The 20534-nt window shown below is 38.5% G+C and overlaps 1 protein-coding gene across 2 annotated transcripts; it reads right to left on the reverse strand.

Annotated features, from left to right (window-relative positions):
• Nucleotides 1-585: 585 nt before the first annotated feature.
• Nucleotides 586-19295, reverse strand: LOC116296501 (mechanosensitive cation channel TMEM63B). Of its 2 annotated transcripts, none has more exons than XM_031704526.2 (16): nucleotides 18991-19295; nucleotides 17189-17271; nucleotides 16340-16433; nucleotides 15772-15949; nucleotides 13787-14027; nucleotides 12676-13008; nucleotides 11725-11978; nucleotides 10884-11022; nucleotides 10377-10463; nucleotides 9697-9756; nucleotides 8862-9024; nucleotides 8288-8393; nucleotides 7118-7294; nucleotides 4439-4548; nucleotides 3625-3672; nucleotides 586-2749 (listed from the first exon to the last, which is right to left on the reverse strand). In XM_031704526.2, the coding sequence occupies exons 1-16, from the start codon at nucleotides 19156-19158 to the stop codon at nucleotides 2552-2554; spliced, it is 2439 nt and encodes an 812-aa protein (XP_031560386.1). In that variant the 5' UTR covers nucleotides 19159-19295; the 3' UTR covers nucleotides 586-2551. The 2 variants fall into 2 exon arrangements, with proteins under 2 accessions (XP_031560386.1, XP_031560385.1); XM_031704525.2 differs by having other exon boundaries at nucleotides 3625-3675.
• Nucleotides 19296-20534: the final 1239 nt, after the last annotated feature.

The following is a 20534-nucleotide window of genomic DNA, read 5'->3' on the forward strand; positions in this document are numbered from 1 at the left end:
TAGTACAAAACTGGACGCGCTTCTTGAACTATACTAGATGATTAATTTTTACCACAATTGTAAATTTTACCACAATTGTAAATTTTCTCGCGCGCTGATTGGTTAAAAAACATCGTAAATAAGAGGCCATACCAACAAATGGCGTCATGCAAGATTTCGTGCAGTCTATTTCCTAGAGTTTTGTGAGGTTTGTAGTAAAAAACAAATTTACGATGGTTGAGCGTGGTATGTCCTCTTATTTACCACGATATGACGTCAAAAGTTGGTCAAAATGTTATGGACTCACGAGGCGTAAGCCCCAATGTCTTATCCGCAGCCTGTTTCTTCTGGCCTGCGGCAAAGAACGCAGGCCAGAAGAAACGCAGGCTCTGGGTACGAGATTGGTAAATCTCTAGACGATCTTACTGCATAAACTTAAATGCATAGTCTATGCATTTCAGTGTAATACTAAATTTTTTTCAAGGTGAAAAATATGGTTGCTAGGCTGGACTTTGTGCTGTACCCACCCCTCCCTTATGCAGGCCACCGCGCTCCTGAAGGATCGCCATATATTTCGTGTGTTAAAATAGTTGAGAAGAGAGCATGTTATAGAACAGAAATATGTTTATTTTCAAAGAATTTAATAATTTAATACTCCTACGAACCAAGTGATTCGTTCAACACAGATCTTATAAAGATCTAATCCCAAGTTTAACCCTATATCCCACTAAAACTCATGCGTTCTAAACCCCTGGAAACCTAGAATTTAAAGCGTATTACTTATTATTTATAGTACCTGGGCGTTGGGGAAGCCCGGTTAACTTTCCTGGATCTCCTACGCTCCGCATACATGGAGATAGGGTGATTCTACTACTGCTAGGGCTAAATTATTCATTTTTGGCCACTAAGTGGGGGAGGGTCTTTTTTGTCATTAAGTTCAGTTCATCGTGTAAAATCGCCGTTTGACCTTAGCCGTAGTTGAAGCAGTTTGGATCACCCTTCGCTCATGTACGTGAAGCCTCAGTGTTACAAAATATTTTTTTGGAATCCTTCCGTGTACCGCAAAATAAAAACCGGCTTCAAATTAATAAATTAATAAATTAATATTTACTTCACTTAAGGTGACTGCCTACTTTTGGAAATTGATTTAAGCTTTTCTTAAAACTTCGACTTTCCGAATTGAAATTTTATGCTGATTCCAAATCTGTAAAGAAAAATAGGGTGCCCCGAGCTCGTTTTCGAGATAATCAGCATTTAATGGAAGCCTACGCACGAGCTTTTGGAGTAAAAATTGCGCCACCAGAAGTGATTAGAAAAAAATTAAGATTGATAAGATAATAGTTATTTGCAGACTATATGATTGCACGAACGAAGGTTAGTCAATCCTTCTACAATAATACATGGATATTTTCGACAAAAAGACAGAGAGATACATTGATTTGTCATATTTTGTAGTTTCGGTGCTCTTAAAAAATCTCATAAAGTCGAACAAAAATCCCTACAAAAATCTATTTTTTCACGTGTTCCTGATTTAAACTTTTCCTAAAATGTTGATATAACCTAGATTTTTAGGAGTTTTTTCGAATGAGCTATCAAAAAATATAGAGTCCCGTGCAAAATTTGAGGGTTTTGCCCTGTTGAAGCTCAAAACGCGTATGGTTCTTCAATAAAATCTGTAGATTTTTCAGCGGTTTTGAGCGCGCGCACATCGTGGGCTCAAATCGAACGTTCAAAAGTAGGCAGCCACCTTAAATAAGCCATGCAGTAGAGACGTAAAGTCCGCTTTACTTTTCAGCTAAGTTTAACCTTAGATTTTACATATACGACACTCAAATGGCTTCCACTTGGAATCCGCCAAATGGCAAGAAACATTATCACGTCCAATAATAACAGCTTATTCTACTTATACCACGACAATCAGATGGCTTCCACGACCCTAAAATGGCTTCCACGTGCAATTCACAAAACGGCGGGAAACGTTATACGTCCAATAATAACAGCAAATTCTACCTATATCACGGCACTCAAATGACTTTTACTTGGAATCCGCCAAATGGCGGGAAACGTTATCACGTCCAATGAAATGTCACAGTGTAATTCTTAGCAAAGAAAGCCGCCATGTTGGTTGTTATAACAAAACAAACCCACAACAAATTATTTTAACGAATTCCACCAACATAGTGGCCATGACGTCACTCGCGGAAGTCTGGAAAAATTTAAAGTAATGAATGAATTATTCCCAGAGGCACGAGAAATTGAATGGTAATTCTTATTTTAAATTTACGCTGACCCGCTCAGGCTTTAGAAAGCCTTCGTCAAGCAATGTTGTGGGATCTTTATTTTCAATGCTCGAAAAACCAATGAACTAGATTATATTCTTGTAGAATACGATTTATATTCTTGTAGAATACGATTTATCATGTGACATAAGAAACGAAAGCTGGGAGAGAATATAATAAATGCAATTAAATAAGCATTTTCCTCTTCTCCCAAATTGAAATTTAAAATGTCTACACCGATGTAAACATCAAAAAAATACAATTGACAAATTGAAAATAGAACTAATTTATGATTATTTTTCTTCGTCTCCCATGGATACCACCGTCTCTGTACTTGGCGTTAAATTTGTAGCGTCGATCACGTGATCATTTGGCTGTGGTGAACTGGTACTGCCGTAGGTCTTTCGCCGAGTGAGCTGTGATGGACTGGAATCATCACTAGATGTGTTACCCTCTCGTTTGGTGCGTAAAACAGGCGGAAGATATGCCTCCTGTACACAACAGAAAGGAAATGACCAGGTAAATGATCTGTACATCATACCGACAAGGGAGGGGGAGGGGGTGGGGGTGAGGACTAAGAAACTGAAGCTAACCCAAGGTGACAGGTAACAGTTGCCAACTAAACTTGTGGCCCTCTATGTTTAACGTCTCTAAGTGAGACGGGACCGCCATTTTACGTGGTCATCCTAGCCACGTGAAGGGTTTAACCATTAGCAGATGTAATTACAGGGGCACTGAGGGCGGGAGACAGACACCTAGTGATCTCCCCTGATTCCACCAGCAGTAAGTTGTAATCCTACTTTATTACCAGAACCCTTACAGTTTTATCAACACAGCTCATTCATTACATCTTTCCTAGCCATAGCAATTAGTCCTCGAGCTCGAATGGGTTATTGAGGGCGAAAGGGTTATCCAACTATAGTCGGTCAAATGTATAGATGCAAACAAGTTTTGAATATACCCATTTACCTTCGTATGCAAATTGCCAATTTAAGATCACATGACATTCTCTTGAGGATTGTTCTTTTATGACGAAAATGTTGAGATATTTACACATGAAAGAATCAACTCCCAAGAGTGGCATCACATGGTCTGAAATGTGCACAACAAACAACGAAGCTAAATAGGTCTATTGAAGTTAACCTTAATGGATTGGTTTTCAAAGTCGGCACTAGTGGGATATAACTTAGCTCATCCAATAAGAACGCAGCATTGATGATATATAGACCAATAGTTGGATTTGACTACATTGTAATAGCAATATTCAGAAAAAATCTGATAAGACTAAGTTATCGAACAGAAGTATGCAGAATCGAGCGTAGCAGATGGGCAGTAGTAGCAATATTTATTCGACCTCAAGTCTTACCGGCATATATTTTTCTGTAATGTTTTCCTCTTCGTCGGTTTGTAATCGCTGCTGGGATAATGAGAAATGAAAGAGTAAGGAGATTTTTTTTCTTAATCGTGCAAGGTGTCATACCCAGTCTCATACGCAGCCGCTATTAGTGTCGTGACTCAACGTGAGCATTGCGTGACGACACTAATGGGACTAATAGCGGCTGCGTAAGAGACTAGGCTTAGCTTGAAATAACTAGAAAGTCTTGGTGGGATAGGTAACATCACGTAACAGGAACCCTTGGGGGAAGGGTCTTTACAAAAGAGATATTTTCGGATTGCGCGTACAGTACCACGCGTAATTCCCTAGAGTATCATTTCTTTGTTTAACGGTCGCGCATAAGACACATGAATGTGGATACAACTCAAACAAAGAACCTTATTCTCCAGGGAATGACACGTGGTCTGAAATAGGAAAACATTACGCCCAAGGTAAAGAGATCTATTGACCACTTTTTAGGAAGAGAGGGGGAAGGGGTTGGGAGGAGTCAGCCACTGGAAATGTCAATGCTTTGTAAAAAGAGAAGAAATTATTCAAACTAAGTGGAAACGGAGCAATTGGAAAGGAAAAAAACCACAGTGTTTATTATTGGTCATTCATTGAGGAAAAAAAACTGTGTCGAGTTCACATTACAGTGCATTGTGGGGCTGTTTTAGGGACATATTTCCAAGATGGCGTCTATTTCGTCCCCTAAAACAGTCCCAAGCTTTTTCCTTCATCTCGGCATGGCTAATTGTTAGCATCAACAAGGCCTATGAATCATGGACATGGACAAACAATGTACCTTAAAGGGTCCGAGTTTCTTGAAAACACCAAAGAAAAGTCGTGCAATCAAAGCAATAATAGTAAGTATCACCAGTACAAGGGTGAAGATAGTCTGAGGATCATTGATACCTGGAGAAATAACAACACTACATTATTCCAACTATACCAGTGCTCTATTCCTGCTTTCTAGATCTGTGATAGAATGATTTTCATATGACCGTGAAAGAAAATAGACCATTTAGTTTGTAATAGTTGATAAAGAACAAAAGAAAATCATTGGTTTAGAGTCTACTACTAACTATTAGTTTGCCTATTCTTTCACGATCATATGAAAATCACTCTAAATCATTCCATAATTTAAATAAACAAACATATCAATATCTCAGTCAGTCAGTCAGCCAGCTAGAAACCAGGTCAAATACAGTCTCAGCTAGTGGCCACAGCCGGACTCGAACTCAGCGTTACCGGGTTGCGAGACCGACGCTATGACCACACGACCAAGGACCGTTTCAAATAATAAGTACGTGGCTTGGACATGATTAGTTTGCCATGTTGGTTGCGTAAATCATATTTAGTGCTTATGAGAAGGAACAAAAAAGAACTGAGCTGTGCGGCCAACGGGTCGGGTCGCTAGTTCGAGCCCTGCGGTCGCTGTTCTCTCCTATGCTACGAGGGTGTGCTCCGGTTTCCTCCCTCCGTAAAAATCAACAGGTGAGTTGAGCGTTGTGAGCATAGAATATAATGTAGTGGTAGTGCGTCTGAGCGAAAAGTGTCTCCAATTAGTGCGAAAGGCTAGAACGACTAGACACTTAAATAAAAGTGATTTATTTCTTTGATTTATGTATGTCTAGATCAGTAAGTCGCATAAGATCAGTAAATATATCAGATATCCCGCCGCTGTCACCAAATATTCACGTGGAGTGCCATGATTGGCTAAGGTTCATCAGTCACGACATTCAAATCAAGTCAGTAAACTCTTTTAAAAAGATAACGTCCAAGGTCATAAGTAAGAAGAAGTCCAAAAAGTAGGGATCTTGCGTTAAGGATGCAAGAGAAAATAATCCAAACACTTAAAATGAAAATCCATAAATTCAAAACTTTTCAAAAGTTCGAGTCAGCATGTAAATAACGTACTGAAATAATATTCAACTTAAGTTTTTAAGGTTTAAAAGTCGAGCTAATGAAGCCAAATATACTAACGTAAAACGACCAGAACTCTCAAAAACAAATGCGATTCAAAATAAAACGAGCAAGATTCTATCGGATTTAAGGCAAAACATTAGCCTAACGTGGACTTGTGACAATCTCATATTATGCACAGTCAACAACCTTCATCAGAGATTTACCATTCGTTTTTTGATTTAGTCTGAAGAATTCGGTGTATTACTCTAGGCATGATTGTATAGTTAACCAAATGACCATACTTACTACCAAAGTTTTCTGACACAATATCTTCGTAAGCCAACATTTCTAGGCACGTCGATCGAGTACCGGCTGGATTATAAACAAGTATGCATGTGCAAGACAGTATGCAGCCTTACTGCCAACTCACCAGCTGATTAGCAAGACACGTAATGTATAATTCACCCAGTCATACTGGGCCACTTTTAACGAATTTAAAAATATACGAAAAAGTGTTCATTTTTGCTACGGAGTACGTCGTTGCTACGCGACGTTCCGTTCTGAAGAAGGAAACTGCTGTTCGAAAAAGTCGGGTTTCGCGGGCTTATATATCTTAATTGTTGAATTTGGTTACTATAGCAATTGAATTTAACGTTGTGAATCTTGATATAAAAAAGGATTCAAAATTAGGAAAACGTCAGTGAAAAGTATTAACTACCGGTAATATGGAATAAAAAGTCCTTGAAAACAAGAATCATGAGCAAATTGTTTAGTGGGAGCAAAGAAAAACTGTATCCATGGCCGTATATTAGAAAGATTTGAAACATCAGTGTTAGTGAGGTTTTCCTAAACGTCACGCTACGAACCCCTTTCCTAAGGTTATGTCACGCTGTAAACCTTTTTCTCTGGTTATGTCACGCTAAACATATTTTTATTTAGGTTATGTCACGTTATAAACCTTTTTTTCTGGGTTATGTTACGCTAAACATATTTTTATTTAGGTTATGTCACGCTATGAACATTTTTTCTCTGGGTTATGTTACGCTAAATATATTTTTCTTTAGGTTGTGTCACGTTACAAACCTTTTTCTCTAGCTTACTTAACGTTAAATATATTTTTCTCTAGGTTGTGTCACGCTACAAACCTTTTTCTCTCAGTTTTGTCACGCTAAACATCTTTTTCTCTGTTGTGTCACGCAAACAAACCTTTTCCTCTAGGTTATGTCACGTTATAAACCTGTCCACTGACGGCGGCTATTGAAATGCCAAAGGGAGCCCAATACAGAAAAAAGTGACGAACATTAAACTTGGAGAAAATACCCCGTTAATTAAATATTTTGTATGTGAGGACAAAATAATGTCCTCCATTAAACAAGCAAATGAAAGAATCAACCAAAAATACAGTACAATGTTTTTCTTGCCCATGTAGATGTGCAGTACATAGTTGTGTGTGTGCGTAAATGGCATCCCTGGCATGTATCTCTACATAGAACACCATAAGGGGTTTTATGATTAGTCGAACACTTTGATGTCAATTGGGCTCCCTGTGGTCACACGAGTCTAGATTAGTACATACCTAGTTGTACAACGCCAAAGAACAGGATGGAAAGCATGAGGAAGAAGGTCGAGATAATGGTGATAGAGACTGCCGTGGTGTGTACTGACGGATCCACGTACTTGTAGGCAGGAGAGCGATAGTTGAAGTACAGGTTATACCGGTCAACTAGATGCTTTAATATCAAGTATAATAAACCTGCCATACAAATATATGGAAAATTTTTTTACATTAATTATATTAAGCCTGTAAATTTATCGATGCCATGAAACAACCTCTGGGCTGATCTAAGTCAGGGCACGGCTAACTCACAGATAGAACCCTGAAACAACCTCTGGGCTGATCTAAGTCAGGGCATGGCTAACTCACAGATTGAACTCTGAAACAACCTCTGGGCTGATCTAAGTCAGGGCAAGGCTAACTCACAGATCGAACCCTGAAACAACCTCTGGGCTGATCTAAGTCAGGGCACGGCTAACTCACAGATCGAACCCTGAAACAACCTCTGGGCAGATCTAAGTCAGGGCACGGCTAACTCACAGATCTAACCCTGAAACAACCTCTGGGCTGATCTAAGTCAGGGCACGGCTAACTCACAGATCGAACTCTGAAACAACCTCTGGGCTGATCTAAGTCAGGGCATGGCTAACTCACAGATCGAACCCTGAAACAACCTCTGGGCTGATCTAAGTCAGGGCATGGCTAACTCACAGATCGAACCCTGAAACAACCTCTGGGCTGATCTAAGTCAGGGCACGGCTAACTCGCAGATCAGACCCTGAAACAACCTCTGGGCTGATCTAAGTCAGGGCACGGCTAACTCGCAGATCAGACCCTGAAACAACCTCTGGGCTGATCTAAGTCAGGGCACGGCTAACTCGCAGATCAGACCCTGAAACAACCTCTGGGTTGATCTAAGTCAGGGCACGGCTAACTCACCAATCTGAGGTTGAGTCAAAACGTAGGTCAAAATGGCATTGCAGAGCCTATGTTAAGGATATATTTCAAAGATACTGTCTATTTTGTCCCCTAAAACAGTCCCACAATGCACTGCCAACTCGACCCACTTTTTTCCTCGACCTCGGAAAGGCTAATATACGCATAAGATATTGTGTGAGTGAAAGTGAAACAGTTTTCATACTGTATTTGTTTAGCAAGTGATTGTGTGTACAATGCGTATGGTGAGCTTACCAAAGGGTGTAACCAGGGGACAAGTAATGGAATAGACGGCCATGACGGAATAGATGACGATCATCCATGCGTATTGATGACCGAAGGCAAACTCTGCTACAGATTCCTAAAAAAAGGGGAAAAAATCATAAAAATTATGGAGAAAACCCCTCGAAGCACAGGAGAGAACCAACAAACAACTCTACTCATACGACATCGAGATCGGCAGGACTCGAACTCGGGCCGCATAGCAGCGCACGCCACCCGTGCTTGTTTGAAAGACACATGAATAGACCTTTTGGGTGTGAGCGTAATATTTTCCCATATCAGACCACGTGTCATTCTCTTGAGGATAAGATTCTTTGTTTGAGATGTATCCATCCATTTGTGTGTCTTCTCGTGCGCAACCGTTAAACAAAGAAATTCTACTCTAGGGAATGTCACGTGATCTGAAATGGGAAAACATTACGCAGAAAGTGGGAATTTGAAGTGGAGAGGATGAAATTCCAGAAAATCCAGTAGCAGTACGAACCCTGCAGACTAAAGAATTGCTAGAAGAAGAAGAAAATGGCTGGCACACTATTAATGAGGTTACCTTCCTGACGAGTCTCTTCTCGCCATCGTGTCGGGCAAAACACATGCGCACGAAGTATGATGCTAGCTCAGGGAAGCGACACAGCTCAAGAGCCGTACCAATAAGAGCTGAGGTCACTAAATAGTTCACGAAGAACGCACCATTATTGGGCATAAATGCACACCTGGAATGTGAGGGAATTAGAACGTTATTTTAAGTTCTTCATTTTGTATAGAGCAGTTTTCGCATAACCGTGGAAAGCTCAGTGCCGTAAGCGTGCCGTGCTGTGATAGTATAGTGATGTTTTCTAGACTTTTGATTGGCTGTTTTTTTCTCTCGCGCAATGTGTTTTGTCTGGCAGTTCCGTGAAGTTTGCGTGACCGTGTCCACGCCGTGTTGCGGGCATTTGATTGAATGCAGAGTAAATTATTGTGCAATGTGATTGGCCTGGCACGTATGCCTTGCCGTGTCACGACAGTGTTCGTGACGCGAGCTTTTCAAAGTCATACGAAAACTGCTGTAGAGCCTTTGCACCATTCACGTGATAGCAGCCATGACAGGAGGCAAAACAATAGATTATTTTCCACTGAATTCTTTCTAATATAAATCAGATTAGACCAGATTCAGTTGTTCCTGCCTCCTGTCATGGCTGCCATCACGTGATGGTGCAAAGCCTCTATAGGAAATCGCACGATCTCGAGTACAATTCGGGTAGGTACAAGTGATGTTGGAAGAACGAGCATTTAGGCCAGTCAATTTGAGAACTTTTAAAACATTACGAGTATCTATCAATTTTGAATTGCACGAGAAGATCGTGCGATTTTCCGCTTATAATACACTCAACAAAATAACTTACGCCAGCTGTTTGGTGAAATTTGGGCTTCCAGTAAACGTCAGGCGGAAGAGGGTGTCAGCGCTAGAAAAGAACAATGATCCGATATGAGATATGACTTGATGTTGAAAATGTGGAATATAACATCCCTCCCTCCACCGGCGTCATTGTTACTGATTAGGGGACTTAAGGCATAATGTTTTCCTAATTCAGACCACGCTCGAGCAGCTACATTATTACGATTTTATTATTAGAGAGTTTCAGATTTACGTTCACGGCAAACGTGAAACGTCAGTTGACTAGTAACAAATTCTTTTAAATGACTGAAAAAGAATCGCAAAAAAGTCCAAGTAGTAGAAAAACAAAAGAGTATTTGCGCTTGGTGAGAAGGTTTGTAAAAGGTAAAGTAAAATAAAGGAAAACGATGAAAACGTGGTCACGTTTGCCGTTTGCGGGGAGAAAAATAAAGTCAATCTAAAACTCTCTATTATCATTATTTATGGAAAGCACGGGTGGCGTGCGCTGCTAATGCGCCGCCTCTCACCAATGCGAGCCGGGTCTTAATCGTATGGTCTGAATTGAAAAAATGTTACGAACGAGTACGTTGAAAAGGTCTTTTTGACTTTATATAGTGCTAATTACGTCATCTTAACTAATAATAAATATTTGTGAATAAAGCAAGAGAACTGCTTGATATCATTTACCTGGTAAGTGCAAGTGATGGCAAAAAGATCACCATCAGCAACAAGAATATGTAGGTCTTGATCATAACTGAATGTTCCCTTTTAGACCTGGAATAAAATGAATCATACGTTTATGAAGAATGTTGAATGACTTAGGGGAGTGAGCGTTATGTGACAACACTAATGGCGGCTGCGTAGGAGACCACATGACACCCAGCTGATCTGAGAAAATTTATTAGCCAATCAGAATTGAGAAAATTTACAAAACTGAGGTATCACTTCTTGAAATGATGAATTTTCAGGCCATTAAATAAAAAATAAATAAAGATAAAAATAAACAAATAAAATAAATAAATGCTGCTAATAAGCGTTTGATAACACTGACACAATAGTTTCTATTTATTTATTAAGAAAAAAAAAAAAAGTTTTCGCCAAACAAGTAAATCTTGAATGATTTTGCTCGAAGACTCGCGCCTCGGTAAATATTCTCCGATATTCACTTCCACTTAATTTTTAAATAACCCTTACCTTGTCCAATGAGCTTCAAAATAACTAGAATAAGAGACAACAGCAGGGAGAGTAGCAGAGAACGTCCACAGCATGATAGTGGGAAGAAACTGGGTGAAGAAAGGATTTGGTGTGATCACTAGTTTGGGGTTTTTGGACTCTGAAAAATAAATGAATCCTTTATTAATTGACAAAATTTCCTGACTTTTCAGGAAACATAGCGTGTAGCAGCCGTTAATCATAACCGGAATTTAGCAGCATAATAGAGTTCGTTGGCTTTCTCCCTTTTTAAAATTAAGAAATTTTATCTTGAAGAAATAGAAAACGCGTGCACGGGCACTGTGCAGAGAAGTGTTAGGAAAAGCACTTCTTTTATAAAATGTAAAGGGCGCTTGCGTGCTGTGTGCTCTCATAAAGCATGCGCTCCCAACTAATCAGAATGCGAGTTTATAACAGTTATTTTATAAAGCCTGTTATAGGTTTCTGCGCAAAAACCCACTAATTTCTAATTTGATCTGCGAGTTACTCTGCAAAGCCTAACACGCTATTAAAAATTCTATTCCATTTTCAAGTCTCCCGACCCCTGACTAAGCATCACACGTGAGTAGAGTTTGTTGGGTCTTGATTCAAGGGCTCCGCTTTTTCACCCTCCGCAAAACCACGCTAAATTCCAACTCAATCTTTGAGTCACCCGTACCCTGACTCAGCATCTCATGTGAGTAGGTCCTGCAATTCTCCTTCCCCTACAAATCCCAGCACTATAGATTCCAAATTACTAATTTTTTTCCCCAGTTAGTTCGCCATGCCCTGACTTTCATCAGAGAAGACTGAGATCGTTTGATGGTGGTCGTTTGGTACTTACGGACATAAGTCTTGAATTGATAGACCATAGTAATCATGACAGTGGGTGTGGTCACAAACAATACGAAGATAAACAACACGATATTGATGATCAGCGCTCTTGCCCACCAGCTCTCAGGGTCCACGGATAGATGATCCCACAGGATGTCACCTGCATTGGGCGCAACAGCTACATTCCAATGATCAGAGAAGATCTTGCGAGAAACTGATGATTCTGGGCTCCCATGCTTGATGATATTGAAATCTTTTAGACACCTTTTAGAGTAAAAAAAAAAAAAGATAAATTTTATAGTTAAACTTCAAATACCTTGCATTGCACACCACGTCGATTGATCGATCGATCAAACGAACGAACGAACGAACGAACAAACGAAGGAAGGAAGGAAGGTTAGGAAGGAAGGAACGAACGAACGAACGAACGAACGAACGAACGAACGAACGAACGAACGAACGAACGAACGAACGAACGAACGAACAAACAAACGAAGGAAGGAAGGAAGGAAGGAAAGAAGGAACGAACGAACGAAGGAAGGAAGGAACGAAGGAAGGAAGGAAGGAAGGAAGGAAAGAAGGAAAGAAGGAAGGAACGAAGGAATGAAGGAAGAAACGAAGGAACGAAGGAAGAAACGAAGGAAGGAAGAAAGGAAGGAAGGAAGAAAGGAAGGAAGAAAGGAAGGAAGAAAGGAAGGAACGAAGGAAGAAAGGAAGGAAGGAAGAAAGGAAGGAACGAAGGAAGAAACGAAGGAAGGAAGAAAGGAAGGAACGAAGGAAGAAACGAAGGAAGGAAGAAAGGAAGGAACGAAGGAAGAAACGAAGGAAGGAAGAAAGGAACGAACGAACGAACGAACGAACGAACGAACGAAGGAAGAAAGGAACGAACGAACACATTCGTGCATGTGATTGGGAAGCACTGTATGTACAGTATACAAGCAATGGCTGATCATATACTCACTTCAAGGTCGTAGATTCCTTCACAAAAGTAACAAATGCAACACCCAAACTTTTCAGCGATCCCTTGGTATCTTCAAACTGTTTTTTAGCCTCTTCCTCCTCCTCAGTAAAATAATCAATTCCATCCACGTGCAGAGCACCACAGCACGTGCAGCAAGGACAGCATTTGCGCGTGCTGACAGTGGTAATGGGTCGTTCTCCTGTAATCTGGTAAGTCTCTTCGCAGTGCTCTAGTCCAAGGCGCGCAGCTTCTATTTTCCTTTGGATTTTGTCTAGTTTGCCACAGTCATATGCCAGTTGGACCTCTTCGATTTCTTCGTCACCGTAAACCTCACTTTTGGGATATAAATGCATAGTTTATAAAAATTAATGCACAAACGAGGGAAACCCTGAGATCCTGATTAGAACCTCGAAGTCTGCATAATGTTGTAAAAATGCAGTAAAGATAGACTACCAGCTTTTTGAATCAAAAACTTTACTTGTTTGATATTAAGTATTTCCTATGATCCTCAACGATTGCAGCTAATTCTAGGTTTTTGGTGACTAACCTATTTCAATAAACGTGGTCATCGCCAAAGGCGATAGGTCATTCCGATGTGGAAATGGTTTCGTTGAATACGAAGAACATTGAATAAGTCTCAACACTAAGGTCAATGTTCTTGACGAGAATAAGAAGCAGAAACACAAGTCATTCCAGCTATTCTTCGCCTATCGCCTATCCACTTTAGTGGCGGATCCAGGATTTTTCAAAGGGGGGTTCCGTTTCTTAAGCTGTGTGTGATTCTCTTGTTAAGTCGATGTTTGACAAAAAAATTGGCTCTAATCACCTAATTTACTATCTACATGTAGTAACGGAACTTAAAGGTAAATTAAACATTATAACAGCAAATATCTATCATTTCGTGTTCAACATTATCTTTGTGGATACTTTTAAGCAAAATTTATATAAGACATATTTCTATTACCTAAAAGATCAAACCTCCAAGGGGGGTTCCGTGGACCCCTTCGACCCCCCCTGGATCTGCCACTGCCCTTTGGCAACGTTTTTTGAAATAGGTATATTATATATAATATAATGAATGAAGAATAACGTGATATTCAACATGACTTACACAAAGTGCTTCTCAATCATCTCCTTGGTGACATTCTTGGGTATATTGGTTATCATCACACTATGGGTTGAATCATGCTTGCTCTCAAATTTAAACAACGACATAAAATGATGCAAAATGACCATTAAAATGATCATGTAAATGAATGAGAAGGTGCAATGCAACCAGAGAATGCCAGATTCATGGGATTGTACGTCCAGGTTGGACACAGTAGTGGCTCCAAAGCTGTTCCTGTATGGCTCTGAAAAAAGGTATTATTCATTATTATTATTAATTTTTTTTCCCTAATGGGATAAAGATTTTAATCATTAATTTTATTTTCGTAGTTTTCTTCAAACAAATAAAATATCTGAATTCAGAATTCTAATTTAATGCATTTACCACTCCTGGATGGACGGCTTGATGCCTAACAGGCCTTGTGACCCAATTGATAAGGCAGCCGGTTAGCACGGGCACTGAAGGTGGTTGTCACCGGAGTCTTCAGTGGATCTTTTACGTCTGCCTTATACAGGGTTATATAGTGAAGACAGATGGGGCCTACGGTTTTAAGTCCTTGTCCGAGAAGACTTGAAGGTCTAACCATTTGCAGATGTAATTGCAAAGGCAGCACCTTTCCTCGTTTATTTTAAGAACCTGAGCGTTGGTCCAGCCGAGGCTTGAACCACAGACTGATGCTCTTACCAACTGAGCTAACCGGGTGGCGGTTGGCACATTGCAATAAATATATTTGCATAATTTTGGGTATATGCAGGTTGTGATACTATCCAGTCTTTTTGGTCCAAAAATCTTTTTTTTTAAGGTATACAATTAAATGGCCTCAATTAGTATTTCATTTTCAGTGTGACTACTACAAATAGGGCCACCTAGACACCAAGGACCAATCAAATCGTAGAATGAATAAATTTGAAAACAATGCAAAGTCAATGTCAAGCCAATCAGAAACCTAGCCTGAATGAGAATGCTAATTTGATCCTGATGTTACGTGTAAACGACTAGATAGCCATTGTCATTTTCTCCTCGGAATAAAAGGATATGCTGAAAGGTTATTATTATTTATTTTATCATTTATTATTTTTTGAAAGACTACATGTATTATTATTATTTTGCTAGTTTCTGATTGGCTCCACTACCTAGTAGTGGAATACCTAGTATGGTGTATAATTTACCTTTCCATCATTAGTATGTATAGTATTTATTTCTAGAATTTGATTAGTTCTTGCTGTCTAGGTGGCCTCAGTTATAGTAGTGGCACTGTCGTATTTTTTAAGGAGGATGAAAAGTGTTTTTTTTTCAGTGCTTGCACATAAATACACTCACAATAATGACCTGGAAAGGCATTACAGCTGTACATGGTCATAATAAATATATGACGGTAAGCAAAATGGGGAAGACAATGACCACAAACCTAAGTTCACAATGAATATCAAAACTTGACAGGTTTTTTCAGGCTGGACTGCAAGTGGTCTTGCTTTTCTCTCCCAACTCAGTAAGAGTGTGTTTTGGGATTCCTGTGGATCCCAAAACACTCGCCCTTATTGAGTTTGGAGGAAAAAGTGGGACTGCTCACAGTCCATTTTAAGGCCTCCATTTAAACTAGCCTAAGCAGAATTGGACTGCCCTGTCAAAATATTGCTTAGAAATAAATAATGAAATATGACATTAAGCGTTGCCATGACAACAACAACAACCTTCTTATGCCATCAAACTTTTTTATTTAAAAAAATCAAATTGGTAACCAATTGGTAAACTGGTAAAATTAATGTAAGCTTTAATTCGTAATCTTCCATTTGCCATTTTAGTGCCGATACAGCATGGGCATGTTACATCATGACCACCTTCTTGGTTGACGATAACAAAGCATTCCTCATTAGCTTTTCTCGTTAGATCAACCAAGGTAGCAGTTGTTTCATTGTCCTTCATATCTCAAAGGATTTTGACCCAACTTGGTTGCACACACTGTATATCTAGTACTTAATCTTACTCACCATTGGTTCCAGAGTAGTTTACAGGAAGAATGATTCCAATAGACAAGCAGAATATAATCACAGTATAGATGATAAGATGCTTCTGGAACTGAATGTACTGTAATGCATCCACCCCACACTTCATATGGATATGCTCGTCTTTGACCTTGAATAACACTGGTATCCATGACAACAGATCCTATATATAAGAAGAAAAACAGAAGAGCCACTTAATTAAATTATTTTATACAATTACATGTAAAAAGAACATGCTATAGTATTTTTTTTTACAAATTTTATTGGGTATCAATCAGGAAGGAAAATTACAGAACCAACATGCTACCCAAAGAGGAAAGTACGAACTGGACTCTAGGTCCCATGCTAGGCATTTCCTTTTGACTAACGATATAAATCAATAGAGAATGATCTTGGAAAATTAATACAGTTATAGTAGTCAAAATTGATAACTAGTGAACAGAGAATGGCCAAAAAATAATCAATGGAGTTCAAACAAACAAAAGTCCCTGAGGTTCAGTTATTATTGAGAATGATGACAAGGACACTTGCTTGGCTTCACACAATGGTATACCTTATTTTTAACTTCAGGAAACTTGATTGGTGTGTCTTGGTCTGGTTTTTCTTTGGAAGAACTATTAGTCTGCCCATAAAACAATGATGTCCATCTAAAAAATATAATTATGAAAATAGCTACTAAATTTAAAGAGTCTAATGTTAATGATATCTGTATAATCCAAACATAAATGTAGTGTTTTATGACCACAAAATTTTTCTATTTTGACAAAACAATTAATTGAGAATTGACTTCATAAAATAAGAAATTCAACTGGCATAAAGTTGATTGTGAGTCAGTTTTATAAATGTTTTATGATGATAAATTTTACATTGCGATAAGTTGGTCAACCAAAAAAGTGTCTCTAGACAAAAGAGAGACAATAATGTACATTTTGTAAAAACCAAAACATTTGAATCACATCGTTTTGTAAATGTTCCCAAAAATAGTCTGCTCAAAGCTAGCTGTTTGGGGCTAAAAGTGAAGAAATAATTAAAGTGGCTCTGGCTCAGATGACAACTTTAGATGGCGCTTCTGTATCTTATGTTACAATAAATACATTTCAATAAACTAACATAAATGAATGAAAAATGCACAATTCATCACTACCAACCAATAAAGGAGGGATGTAAAAGAACCCCTGAGAATATAATGAAACCCTGGCAGTGACCACCTTCAGTGCCTACAGTACACCTCATACTAACCATCTCTCATGTTTGTAATTGCATAAAAAGCAATCTGACATTCAAAATATAAAGTGCCTTGGATTATATTCATTCATAGCAAGGGTGCTTATATAAATCATTATCATTATCAATGTTATGTGCAATTATAGGCAAGGTGGTGTTACAGTATTTACTTTCTTACCCCTGATCCTCTTTCTGTGACACTGCTAGCCTTCCATAGTCCCAAACCAGTCGACGAATAACACAAAAAAGCACTATTATAATCTGTCAAAAAGAAATCTAAAGTTTAGACTGAGTCACTTTAAAACTGAGACATACATACTGTACATACAAGAGATTTCAAGTAATAAACAAAGTTGGAGATTGTAAAGGGCGTTTGTCTGCAGAAGGAATAAATTATTTAATAGCAAACCAAGCTCAAACGTTTTATGATTTAACTTGATTCGTGCAATAATGGCTGCATGCACCACTGAGTGAGTTTTCAAAATCCTGATTTATACCACAAAAACGATTTCACAAAAACACATATAACTAAAACTCCAGTACAACTACAGGGGCGGGTCCAGGAACTTTAGAAGGGGGGTGACTATTATAAAGCTTTTATACGGAAAAGGGGGGTGAAATTTGCATGCTGCATGCTGAAATTTGGTCTTTTGCTGCCGTCAATCAAAAATAATCAGTCTGTACTTTTTATTTTCTAGACTGGCGGCATTGAAATACCAATTTCACAACAAGCTGTTGGAATGTCTGCGTTTGCAGAATTAATACAATTACAAAACATGTATTAATGGTATTATGGAAATAATTGATATATGATTTGAATAAATATGCATTGAAAAACCAAAAACTAAAGGTAAAATAAATAAATAACCTAAAATAAATTTGACTTTTTTAAGAATTTTAACAAATTTTACTGACAGAACAATATTGGGGTAATTATAATGAGATATATAGCCAAACAATAGTCAAATGTGGAGAATGTTATCGATTATAAATCGAAAATTTGGACTGCTGTGTAGTGCTTTTTTTAATACAAAAAAATTCCAATGATATAATATATATATCTCGGATGAATTACATTTTTACATATAGCATCAGATAGAAAGTTCATAGAATTATTTTTATATTTGAGATTCAGAATATCTTTTTGCGTGTGGAATCTGATAAAGTAACTTATTTTTTAAGGAAAACTGTCGAGGATAGGACTTGAGTCCACCCTGTTTTCACCTGTTCATGTCTAGCGTTTTTCAAAAAAAAAAAAAAAAATGAAAAGAAAAATTCTTGTACACGCGAAATTTACCTGCTTATTTAGACTAAAATTCTGACAAATATTTACAACAATATATATATAAACTATGGCATCTATGAAAATTTTGAAAATGAGTACCAAGATTATTTTATTTACGAACTGGGAATTTTAAATTTGGAATTCATCATTGTTTTGGCGCTAATTTAGTATGATTTCATGTTCATGTTCAAGCGTTTCTTGAAAACTCTACTACAGAACTTTCAGTTTTTAAAGTGAGATCTGGATAGATCAATTTAGATACTGCTGAAACAGCTTATTTGTTTTTAAAATATAAAGTAAAATGCTCAAAAATAATCGCTCGCCAGACAAAATATTTGAATTCCTAGCGAGATACCTGGAGAAAAATTTGCATAACAGCTTTACTGTTAAAAACTCCTAGAAGTCTGGCAAGAAAATACATTTTTTAGAAAATGAAATACTATTAAAACGGCAAATATAGTTCAGCCTTTGTACAGTAACTAAGTTACGCTAAGTAAAAATAAAAGCTTGTTTTTTGGAGAATTTTTCAAGTGGAAAAAGGTTTGTAAACACAGTGATTTGGGAAGGCGCTTCTGCGATCAAGGCGGTGCAGGAAAGCCGTCAACTACAGTAGATCGAGTTTCGAAACGACTGAAATTATTTACAAGGTTTCAACGATACAATAGGTCTACAATAATGGAAAATATTATATTTACCGCCCATCCTAAGATGTTAAGGCCGAAGATTTGAGGCACTCCTCCATCGATGTCGTCGTAGTGAACGAAGGAGCTGTTTCTGTTCAAATCGTAGCAGTATTTTTGAGATACTATAGGATGGTTTGTTGTGTTTGCATCCTCATCGAAGACCAAATCAAGGCTTGTCATGCCTTAAAGAAGAGTTCTGTACCAAGAAGGTAGACTGGTGTAAGCCTTCTGGTGTAGCAATAACCTGTTTTTTCCCTAATCGCGAGAGTCCATTTGCACAAGCATTTTTTCCTTCGGCTTCACTCGCCTTGCTCACCCATAACACTACAAAATTAAGGGGGCACTGTACGACGTAGTTGCTATTGGCAACAGTATGGTGGGCGCTAAGTTATACGGATGCATTAATTATCTTTTTAATTTTTGCCGGCAATAACCTTAACCTTAGATCCCTTCACGCGTATCCGGTTATTTTTGAATTTCTGAACTTTTTCGTTGCAGATTTTAAAAAACGAAAGAAACACAAATGATTTTATTGAAATGCGCGTATGAATATGTGGCCTCGTGCGGACAGCGGAATCCGCAGACGTCAGTGTATTAAAAAATATTTGAATTTGACCCTCTGCAGCAGACCGTAACCGACTCTGTTCACGGCGTATTAAAGAATTTCAAGAAGTTATTCAAATAGTTGCTGATTCATCAACCGTATTCACTGGACGCGTGACGACGGGAGGCCAACCAGCGACGAAAAAGTACGGTGCCTCATTCGTCTTGGTGCAATGTGTGGCTATTACGTACGGGAATGACACGTGGTCCTGTTAAGTAACATTATGTAACATTACAGACCACGTGTCATTCCCGCCAGTAAGAATAATCCGAAACAGTTCTACAAAAACTTCTCCTTTACAGACACTATTTTCCCAATGACAGGCTACCTTTGACATTACAGAACTAAAACCTAGAATGTTTTCACTCACGTGACAAGGCAGCCATATTGCTTACTATCAATCACGTGACTTTTTGGAGTTGACTGGGGGGCAAACAAGCGGTTTACTGGGGGGCAACTAGCGGATGCTAAGTCAAAACACATCAAAATAAGTCCTCAAACTATTGTATTTGACTATTTTCACGACATCAAACCAGAAAGCAAGAGATCAAAACGACCTCCAGGATTCTACAAGTCATCAAAAAAGAGCTATTACCGGAAGTGACGTCTATTGATAGCAACCTATTGGTGTACCAGACAAAGGAACTTTATGATTGATTTTTGCATAAAAATATACACCAAGATGGTCGCTGTGACGTCACGTGTAAACGCTTCCGCTTTTAATGTTTCTCATTATTATTTAGTACTTGTGCAAACATTCATTTTGGACGAACTTTACACGGACTCTTGCCCTTTTGTTCTTTCCCTGTTTGTTCATATCTTCCCATAATTAGCTATAAAGCTAATGAATAAAGGAATAAAAATTAGTAAGAAGAATCGATGCATGAGCTGTATCAATATTCATGTGCCTTCTCGTGCGCAACTCGTGAAACAAAGAATTGATATTCTAGGG

The sequence above is a fragment of the Actinia tenebrosa genome, unplaced genomic scaffold (genome assembly GCF_029948245.1).
Source record: "Actinia tenebrosa isolate PJP-AT-01 unplaced genomic scaffold, QUT_ActTen_1.0 PGA_scaffold4__44_contigs__length_22323623, whole genome shotgun sequence".
Lineage (NCBI taxonomy): Eukaryota > Metazoa > Cnidaria > Anthozoa > Actiniaria > Actiniidae > Actinia > Actinia tenebrosa.